Below are 10,963 nucleotides of genomic sequence, written 5' to 3' on the forward strand. Positions count from 1 at the left end.
CATCACCTGCTGCCAGCAGCAGCAGCAGCAGCAGCAGCAGCACTGATTCCACCGACTCTCCGATTCGATTCGATCCACTTCACTCCAGCAACATCATCTTGGTTGCAATTAATGTGCAAGTGCTACCCGCATGACTGCAGATTCGAGCACCTTCATTATAATGCCCCCAAAGATCGGTGCTGGATCGATATTGTTCCCTACCCCCCACCCCCCGAAAGCACTCCAAAGTCTTTCATGTATGCTCGAAATTCCTTCTTTATTACTTCGTTACCAATAATTAACATTTACTTTAGGCTTTTGACCAACAAAAAGAAAAAAAAGAACATGGTACGTAATGTTTATGGTTTAAATATATGTTTATATTTTGTTTAATACATAGGAGTTTTTTCATACTGGTTTCTCGTGGTTTTCTTAGGCTAACAAAAAAAAGGATCATCTTAGACTATGTGCAAAAAAAATGGAGTGTGTAATAATTCTATAAAAAAAAACGGAGTCTATTTACAGTTTGAGGCACTTGGTTCAACTCAATCATTGACTAGATGAGAACAGGATGCAGGAAGGGGGAAGCAGATTGAAGCGGATGCGATGATCACTGCTCCTGCCACATGGAGATGTAGTCGAGGATCTCCTCGTCGTCGGGTGTGCAGTCCTCCTCGTCCAGCTGGAAGTGCTCGTAGGGCTCGAACTTGAGCTGCAGCTGGGCGGCATGCGCCTCCGGCTCCAGTTCCATGTCCAGCTCCATGTGCGGTGCCGACAGCTGCTGGGGCGCCGCCTCATAGGTGCCCGAGTCGAAGGACATGCTCGAGTTGAAGGAGGAGGTGGGCGAGTGGCAGGCCGTCGTCTGCCCAGGAACGCTGCCACCACCACCAGCCACTGCACCCACGCCGATCAGGTTGCTGTTCAGCGAGATGGCAGTCAGTGGTTGCTGATGGGGAAACTGCTGGCGCTGTAGCTGCTGCTGTTGCTGCAGCGGAGTTGGAGTTGGAGTTGGAGTCGTCGTCGTGGTAGCTGCTGCCGCCGCTGATGCTGCTGCTGCTGCTGCGGCTGCGGCGAGGGAGCTGCTGTAGTAGAGGTGGTGGCTGCCATGGCTGCTGCTGCCGGAGCTGCTGGAGCTGTTGCTGCAGGTCTCCTCGTCCAGGCAGAGCTGCAGCTGGCTGACGACGGCACTGGCGGCGGCACTGGAGCTGGCGGGCGCACCGCCATTGAGGTCGTCGACGAGGTCCTGCAGCCGCCGGATGTATTCCACGGCAATGCGCAGTGTGTCCACCTTGGAGATCTTCTTGTGCGGCCCCCGGCCACCTCCCTTGGTCAGGTCAGCGATGATCGACTGGGGAATGTGCTGGCGCAGACGGGCGAAGCTGTTGTTCACCTGCTTCACGCGGTTGCGCTCTCGGGCGTTGCGCCGCTGCACAGACTGCGACTGGTCCACGTTGTACGGTGCGCCAGCCCCCATCATGGACGAGGAGGAGGAGGACGACGATGAGGAGGAGGAGGACGAGGCCGAAGATCGCTCCAGAGCCATGCCACGCGGCGTGTACTTGCGCGTCTTGATGGGCATGGAGCTGCCGCCGCTGGGCAGCAGCTCCTGGCCGGGATTGGGTGCCGGCATTATGTGCTGGTAGCGGAACACCTTGGCGGCGCCGCTGATCGTCGTGGGGAACATCTCGGGCACTGCCACCGGAATCTGCTGGGACTGCTGCATCTTGCTGCTGGAGTACACCACACTTGACATCTCTGTCCGCTCGGCGCCTTCGGTTTTCTTTTCTTGTTTACTCTTTTGCACACACACGCACGTGAGAAGCGAAATGCTGGATCGCTGAGCAACAATTAAAAAAATATACTTCTGCACTGTGCACTGGCTGTGGGTTTGTCTTCGCTTCTTCTGTGTCTGTTTTCCTGCAGTGGAACTTGATCGTTTGACATGAGTGACAAGAATGAGTCCCTTCGTCCTAAACCCTCACTTTATGTACCCTTCCACACGGAAGCGGGCTCAAGAGCGAGCCAGCGAACCAGCGAGCGCGTGCTCTTGCCACTCTCTCTCTCTCTCTCTCTATTCGGAGCGCTTACCTGTCGGCAGGTAAGGCAGCGATCGACGCAGCGCAGCGGCAGAACACTTTCCTATGCCTTTTGCCGATGTGCGGTCGGGTGGCTTCGGCTGGGCTCGGGCTTGGCCAGTGCGTAAGCTACAGGTAGTGAGCGCACGCTCTCTCTCTCTCTACCTCTCTCCCTCTGTCAGTCTCTTCGCTCAATCAGCGATAAGGCGACTCTCTCAATCTTACACAAACTGTTCCCACTCGGGCACACGCTTGGTTTGAGATTTCACTCAGGGCTGCCTTCTTCCACTCATTCGTGCACTCCTGCCTGGCCGCTCTCACACTCCATGTTCCCACTCAGGGCTGCAGGGCGGCAGTTTTCACTCCACTGCAAAACCACTCGACTGCTGCCAGCCGTGCTGCTAGCCATTGAGTGCTGTCCCCCAGGAGCATTTTGGCATGCCAGCAATTTGATTTCCGTGTTAATTAACTTAGCAAAAGTCGCGATCCGCCAGCACACATTTCATGTGCAGCTCACGCACGCCCCTATTCATTAGCGCCGTCAGTTCCAGCAACGACTCTGCCCCAGCCAGCGGCCCCCTCTGCCGCAGAGCTCCACTCAGTAAAGCAGAACGATGTGGCATGCGCGTGTCGCCCATAGGATGCAGCCTTATTAGCTATGCAGAGTCAGGCCTCGGAAGGTGTTCGAACAATTTCACATATTCCTCTAATTAAATGATCAAAAGGATCACAAGTTTTTCACTCTGAACACATCCCGACGGACCACGGCAATTGTCTCCAGGTTCCAACATCATTATGTGCATGGATCGTGATGATGGTGATGCCAAAAACTGCCACTTCCGTTTGGTCATTTTGGACAAAACGTCATCATGCCAGCTTCCTCCTCTTCCACTCTTACTTTCTCGCTCTCTCTCTCTCTGTCTCTCCCTGTCTCGTGCGATCATCTATCGATCGAAGCAATCAGCGGATCCGCACAGATCCCCAGAGACCAGGTGTAAGTCGGGACTCGTCCACATTGTTTCCACTCTTCAACTCGTTCCCATTGTTGGCGGCACAGAGTTTTCCCTCATCATCATCGGCGGCTGTGGCTACGGCAGCAGTAGCTTCATTTCCATTTGCAAAAATCCTAAAACCGAATCCAAAAACCGAAACCAAAAACCGAAACCATAAACCGAAACCTTTTCAACCATGACCAGGCGACGGCGCTTCTCTGTGTACTTTATGTGTGGCTGCATCCTTTGACAATTTCCATTACCATTTTTGCATGCTGCATTTTGTTTAGAATTTCATGCAGTTTTTCCTTCCATTTCTTTCTTTTTTTTGCATAGTAATGCTGGGGAATCGGCGGCAGGATAGCAGGCTGGATGGCTGGATGGATGGCAGGATCTCCAGTCAACGGCTTTGGGTTCCATTATTTTGGCATCATTAACACGTGCATTGTTCGAGTGTCGCATATTTTGTGGCATTCGCATCGTTCCGCTCCCTTTCTATTCAAATTTTTGGCACAGCCAAAACGCATTCTTCCTCAGATGACGGGGAGGGGCACCGAATGCTGCAGGAAGATGCATTGGAAATGCTGGTGAAATGTCCAGAATAGGGTTGAAGTCCTGCGGCCTTTGTGCCACTGGATGATCTATTGTGTGTAGGGATACGAATTTGAAGTGGAATGCATTTGCGCAATGATTGATAGTCGGATATCGCAGATACAGCAGGCGATCTGATACGAGTCTCTGCCTCTGCCACTGCCTCTGCTTCAGGCGGTACTTCTGATCAGCCAGACCGATAGGTTTCGACTCGAGTATCCTCTTTCTGTGATCCATCGAACAGTCGAAAAGTCAATGCACACTCCGCGCCAAGCTCTCATATGCAAATCCATGCGCGAGAGCCTCGTGCCGTTATTGAGCTGCCTCAAAATGCAGATCATTATCCGCGATCGTATCGCCTCTAGCCCTATCCCAATACCTAGCCCAAAACCTACCTGCCTACTGGACTCACCTAAGCATGTGTAATGTAATCCTTTGCCTACCTTCCTTGCAGAGTAAAGATGTTTGAAGATATTTGAAGATCTTTGGGAGATGAAGATGGGAGTTCAATGAAGATCGAACCTGTGCAGGCGAAGATAGCCTTGGAGCCATCTCCCAACTCCCAAGGAGTTGGTGATGACATGAACAGTTCGCATTGAAAGATTTCCTGAATCAATATCCTTCTATCAGCACTGATTCTGCTGTGATTACTGGTATCTGAATATTCAAACAATCAAGAGGAAATTGATAGTTCGATTGTGATAAATCTCTTCCCAGTTCTATAAGTTATCCCTTAAGAAGATCCCTCTGATGCTCAGTCGTTTGACTCGAGAGCTAAAGATCGCTGTGATCGTTGCCGGAACCAAGCCAAGTCCTGCCATTGTAAGCTGTAACCTGCAACTTCTTCCATTCAATTTTGTTGCCTCGACAACCAGAAACAACTTCCTCCCCCCGGCAGCACTCGAGCTCTGCCCCTCGCCCATTTGTTTATATCCTTTCGCGGGGACTGCAACGCTTGGAAGATTTAAATGCATAATTACTTTGATATGAAGCATAGTTCCGGGCCCCGCGAAACGGGAAACGGGAAAGTGGCAACAGGAGCTGCAAGACGGGGAGACGCGGGCAGGGACGGGGCCTGGACTCGTGGCGGCTGGGGCAGGGGCAGGGGCTGGGGCAGGGCGCGTGCGTTAATTGCGTGCAAGCAGGACAGAGCGACAGGGCATATCCTGGCCAAGGGGCAGTCCAAGTCCAAGCCCAGGTCCAGGAGCGGCACACAACGTTTCTGAGGGAACGTGCGCCTGCGTTTTTCCCTCGAAACTGGAAATGCAAACAAGAAATGAAGGCTATCCGCGGGCTGTTGACCGAATCATTTGATACTCTCTAAACGATTGCAAAAAGGAAACTAAAACTGACAGTCTCCACCACTCAATGGAGTGTTGTTGGTTAAATTGAAGCTATCATCATAATAGCTCTTGGATTTGGAACATTTTGGGGCTATCGGGATCATTGATCAGGAATAAAATTTGCTCTGAACATCATTGCATATGGAAATACCCACAGAAAGGGCATCAAAAATGAATGTTGAGTGTTCATTGAAACGAGTTCCAGTTGGCAGGGCAGCAGCCAGGACCTGCAGGAGCTACAGAGAGAGAGAGAGAGAGAGAGAGAGACAGTGAGAGGGTGTGAGTGCACCTTCCCTCCACGTGCCGCGGGTTGTCCGGGGCAACGAAGCGTAGTTTAGTTGTTGCTTCCTACTTCCCTCGCTCACTTTCGTAGTTAATATTTTAATTAAATGCAGGAGCAGGCGCAGGAGTAGGTCCAGGCCCAGGCCCAGGTCCAGGACTCGCTTGCCTGCTCTCCGCGACTCTCCAACGTTGCAGTTGCAATGGATTGGGCCATGGCGACGCGTGGCAGGTGTATTTACGCGACCGAATCGGGATCGAGAGTGGTGGAGAGGGACCTGAGCACAAGGGCACGGGCACGGGCTCGGGCTTAGACAGCGTCTACCTTTCTCTGCAGCCCTGCTGCAGCTGAAAAATGAAACACAAACAGAAACAGAGACAGAAACACAGACAGCGCCGGGAACACACTAAAGCAGCAGCAATCATTTGCTAGGGGTTGCTGTCAGCCAGGGCTCGAGATGCATTTTAGTATCTACTCCAGCAAATAGGGGAGCCCAAAAAGTCGGGAAAACATTCAGAGACGGCAGCCCAAGATGCCCGCTGCCCGATGCCCGATGCCTGATACCGAGACGGCGCATTGAACTTTGCACAGACCAAAAGTTCAGATCATCGTCAGGACAAATCAAACGAGGGGAGGCATTTCTGATTCTTTCGCTTTGGGGTCTTCCTTACCGGTGGGATGAATGCACTTTGTCGTAGCGTTTGTTGCTGCTTTAATCACCATCGAACCTACTGAAGGCTGCGCAATTTTTCTAGATTTTTCTAGACTCCGTTCTTTCCATTTTTGCAGTAAATTCCAAGATACATCGAAGCTTTACACATTGCGCAAAGTCTGCTTACAAAGCATATGCCTCGAATTATATATACTAAGGGTATATCAAGTTCGCTGCGAAATCTCTGTGCGGGGTTGGTGGAGGAGTTCGGGCTCCAGGCGCTGGCGGCGGCGACGGCGTACGAGTAGTCGCGGGCTCAAACAGTCGCGGGCTGCGCGATAGACGGACGAACGGATGGGGGGAACGGTGGACCGCTGATGACTATCATTACCCGCAGAGCAGTGTGTTTTGTACCAATACATTCGTTTCGTTTCATTTCTGTATTTCGTTTCTCGTCGCTCTGCGGTCGAACCTGATCATCATGATGACGATGATGATGACGATGATGGGCTCAGAAGAGACTGCCAAACGGCAGTAGCACGCACCATTAGATGCGGTCAACATGAAAACATCTGCTCTTCTGTGTATTCCTTTGGGGTCAACACACACACACACACACACACACACCATAGAGATGGTGAAAGAAAAGATGACGGAAAGAGGAAGAGGAAGAGGAAGAGAGAGTGTGGCGTGCGCCATTTTCGAAATGAAAAGTGTTTTGGAGCGTGGAATTGAAAGCAAGAAAACAAATGTTGAGTCTACAAGTGGCCCCAGAGCTCTAGGGATTAGGGAAAGGAGCGTAACGTGAGCGTAAAAGTGCCCCAAACTCTGACTATGAATATTCAATTAATACTTCGGAACATATCCATTCGCCAGCAATGAAGTAGATGTAAATTCCTGCACCCTGCCTATGCCATTCTGTACCGCACCTTCACTGCGATGCGACGCGATCCAATTCGATCGGATGCAAATGAAGCCATTTGGCTGGGCATATTTATGGCGTACACTGTTGGGCCTCATTAAATTTTAATCAATTTTTCGTGCTTCGCTTCGCCGTGGATGCCGCGCAGCCCCTCCCCTAGGATGACCGTAAATCGCAGTTTAGTTCGGGATTAGTGCATATAACGTTTAATTTTAAAAACGCATAAAATTTTGTAACAATGTCTGCTGCCGTATGCTAGTATGTAGATGATCTCCTCCATCCCCAGGTCCAAGTCCAAGTCCAAGTCCAAGCCAATTCCCATTACGATCCGGACCGAACCACAAGTTTTGTTCAAGTTTTTGCGCCTTTTATTGAACCCAAAGACGAAACCGAAACCGAACCCGTTTGTCTGTTTTTCTGTTTTTCTGTTTTTTTGTGTGTTTTTTTTTCTTTCTTTTTTCCGTTGAGAGCGGCAGCCGTTTATTGATTTTTAATGAAGCGAATGGCATGCGATCGGCCAGATATAGTAAATGGGAGGAGCCCGCTGACCAGGAGACAGGAGAGACGGAAGCCAGGGCCAAGAAACCTCATTTGCCCGTCTAGCCTGTCCATGAATATGGCCAACAACTCATCAATCAGTATCGAAATCAGGATGCGAATTAGAGTCAAATGGGTGTCTATGGAGCGTCTAATTTGTGCTAATCCCTCTTCGAACGTCTCCAGAGGTGTGAACAGAGCCACACGGGACAACCACTGGACATTGGACTGCGGACACTGGACTGCGGACACTGGAGGTTCTGTGCAGAGAGACCATTGAGGCCATCCTATTAGTGGCAATTTTAAGCTGATTTACGCAGCAGCATGTTCCAATTAAAGTTTTGCGCCGAGAAGTGCCAAGTGAGCCTCTTAAAAACTCATTAATCACCCGCCTAACAGGTCCCAGCATCGAGGACTTGGGCCTGGGCCTGGGCCCAAGATCGATTTCCAAATATTGCCAACTGCAAAACTAAAACAAAAAAAAGAGCCAGAGAAAAAGGTGCGAACCAATTTGCACCTCAGACGTGGCAAAAGTCCCTGCTGCCTTTGCCTTTGCCTTTACCCTTACCCATTCATGCTCTTACTCCCTCTGTCTCTCTCTCTCTCTCTCTTGGTAAATGCAAGGCAGGACAGGGCGCGGCCCGTGATGGTCCTGCGGCCAAGCCCAATTCCGAGCGCAAGCTAATTTCTATGAATTTCACGCCTACCAAAATGGAAATTGCCTCGAGCGAGCCCGAGCGAACTCTGGCCCTGATCCTGGCGCCAAGTTAATGGATCATCACTCATCAGGAGCACCTTTTGACTTGACCTTGGAACCCGCGCCTGCTTTCTGTTCTGTTCCGTTCTGCTCTCTCTCTCTCTCTCTCTCTGCAGATCCTTGCAAATGTGTCCGCAACTCTAGGACTCCAACGGCAAACGCACTTTTATGGGCCAGCCTTAAGCTCTGAAAATGAAACTGAAACTCAATATTCAACAAGACAACTGCATCGACAGTATTAGCAGCAGAACGGAGCAGAGCAGCAGCTTCATTAACCAGAAGCAAACCGACCCTCCATCCCGAGGCCGCGATGCGCGGATCCAGCGTTCCTGCATCCTCGATGGGACTGCGACTTGGACTGGGGCTGTCCGGGCCAATTAAACCATTAAATCTAGACATGCACCAATTTAGGTGCCTTCAAATTATTCAACGACCACACATTATAAATTTTAAGGCAGACCCATAAAAACGGTACGCACCAAAGCCACAGAGAGAGAGAGAGAGGGAGAGAGAGAGAGTCCTCCTCAAAAAGCAAACACCAAACCCAGCCCAGCCCCGAAACAGAACCGAGCCGAACGGATCGGGAACGTACTTTTGTCACAAGATGTCAAAGCTCGGGTGATTTACTTCAGTGTCTGGATCGGCAGCAGCAAAAAACTTGAGCCACTGTCTGGACGTGGTCCCCATCGATGGACCCGACCCGCTGATGATGATCTCTGGGTGTCTGGTGCGTTTGATTGCCGAGAAATTAAAACGTTACGCTCGTTGACGCAATGCCCAAAACGAAGTTGACATGGCAAAAGGGTTTTAATGTGATGCCCGATCATTCGATACTTGGATCCACTCCGAGGCTTTAGCTGTGGCCATCAATCAATCGTCCAGGCCAGCCAATCACCCACTCACTCCTCACCACGTCTCGTCGCCACAATGCAACCAGCAGACAGGGGCTGGGGCGGAATGAATTTCTTGCAATTTTCACCAATAAAATTGCATGAAATATATGCAAAAGAATTACTCAGCCAGGAGAAGCCTCTAGAATGGAGTCAGACAGAGAGACACTCAGACAGACAGAACGCATGCCCGCGGCCCGATTGTCGAGCATGTAAGAGACTTTCAACACCTTCGCACAGTCAGTCTCCCAATCTTTATGGGTCTGATCCCTGCCCATGGTCAGCCGGGGACTGCCTTCAAATTGTTTCTGATTAGGGATACTCGTAGCTGGGGCTGCACACTGATCAACTTGCTCCATGGATCCCAGGGCCCTGGCCCGGGTCCACTTGGTTTGCGTGTGTGGATGGATTCTCGTTTGTTTGGTCCTCGTTGTGGTGATATGTATATCTGCCGTTGCCGTGGCGGTTCCTGCATATATAATTAAGGTGTTTGCCACGCATTTTGCCTTCAAAGCCAATAGGAAATTTACTGCAACAGAAACAACAATTGACAGCCTTTCGAGGTATACTATTTAATAGAGTTTTACCAGGGCTTAAAACAGTTTTCTATGTCTACGATTGAGCAAGGTTTTATCCTTCTATTGGTCTGGCTTCACCACATAAAGAGCGGGTTCCTCTTGGGTTCCTGCCCGATTCACCAATGGGTCTGCAGTAGAAGTGGCGGTGAGTCCCATTCCCCGCGGCCAGGGGTCCGTGCTCTTTCTGCTCAACAGATTGTCATCACTATACCGCGAAGAGTGAAACTTTCCTCCATGCCACAAAGCCAACCTCGTGCTTGCTTCATTCTGTGGCTAAAGTAACGCTGGGATGCGAGATTGGAAGCGGAATGGATGCAGAGAGAGAGAGAGAGAGGGGAATGGAAGAGGGATTGCCTAATGCAATAACAAATATTTATACTTTTTGCGATAAATGTTTGCGTTGGTTAATAAAGCGATTTGTTATTTGTATATTCGTGGCCATAATTTATATACCTAAATTGGATTAAGTCGTCGACGGGTCACGCATGCCCCACTCGGCACCACTCGAATGCGGAGGCGTTGGTGTTGAGTTGTGATTCTGTTCTGGTCTGGTCTGTTCTTTGGAACTGAAGGTTCGGGGCTGGATTTCATCTCGGAATCGGTAGCGCCGCGGGCAGCTGAATGCTGTCTGGATGGGGGAGGGAGCTGAGCTGCGATTTCGACTGGCACTCTTGGACCCAGTGAAGGTGTGAAAAAGTTGTTCCTTTATTACTTATTTGTTTGTTGGTGCATCGCATCCGCGTTGGCTGCAGTGGATGCATCGTAGGATGTCTGCTGGCGGATGGAGGAGCCGGGCTTAATGGTTTTTGGTGCTGTACATGGCAAATTACTTAACCGGCAACCTAATGACAACACCTACAAAACAGTTTGCTCTCTGCCCCGCAGAGATCCCTGCCCCATCATAGGGATGGGGCAGTTACAGTGCAGACCCTGAGCGAGGAGGTCTGGCTCTGTGTCTGTGTCTGTGTCTGGACCTGGACCACTTCCCGAACGAGGCGATCATTTACAGGCAACGATCATTTATTTAAAAATTATTGCCACATCGATCACTGGCAGAGACACAGCGATCGTGGGGGGATGGAGCGATCTGGGATTCGAGTTTGTTCCCTGTGCCATTTCATTATTATAGGGCACGCTCGATAGCTGGATCGCTGGATCACTGGATCGCCCGATCATTCGGTTAAGAGGAGGCTTCTGCTACGTTTTTGCACATTTGATGAGGCAGGGCAGCCGATTTACCGACAGACCGATCGACCGACCGGATATGCTGCACACGCAGAATGATCTACATTTATTTATGGATCCTGCGCAACGGACAAGAGAAAAAACGCAAAGAGCGTTTGCGAGCGACCAAAATCAATTGTAAC

At 50.5% G+C, this 10,963-nt stretch overlaps 1 protein-coding gene across 1 annotated transcript; it reads right to left on the reverse strand.

Annotated features, from left to right (window-relative positions):
- Positions 1-374: 374 nt before the first annotated feature.
- LOC117891157 (achaete-scute complex protein T4) lies at positions 375-1,918 on the reverse strand. Its single transcript, XM_034796419.1, has one exon. The coding sequence runs from the start codon at positions 1,730-1,732 to the stop codon at positions 590-592; it is 1,143 nt and encodes a 380-aa protein (XP_034652310.1). The 5' UTR covers positions 1,733-1,918; the 3' UTR covers positions 375-589.
- Positions 1,919-10,963: the final 9,045 nt, after the last annotated feature.

This window comes from Drosophila subobscura, chromosome A (genome assembly GCF_008121235.1).
Source record: "Drosophila subobscura isolate 14011-0131.10 chromosome A, UCBerk_Dsub_1.0, whole genome shotgun sequence".
Lineage (NCBI taxonomy): Eukaryota > Metazoa > Arthropoda > Insecta > Diptera > Drosophilidae > Drosophila > Drosophila subobscura.

What these genes read in the sequence shown, in the direction of transcription:
- LOC117891157 (XM_034796419.1), bottom strand. Translation starts at nt 1,732, where the DNA reads ATGTCAAGTGTGGTGTACTCCAGCAGCAAGATGCAGCAGTCCCAGCAG.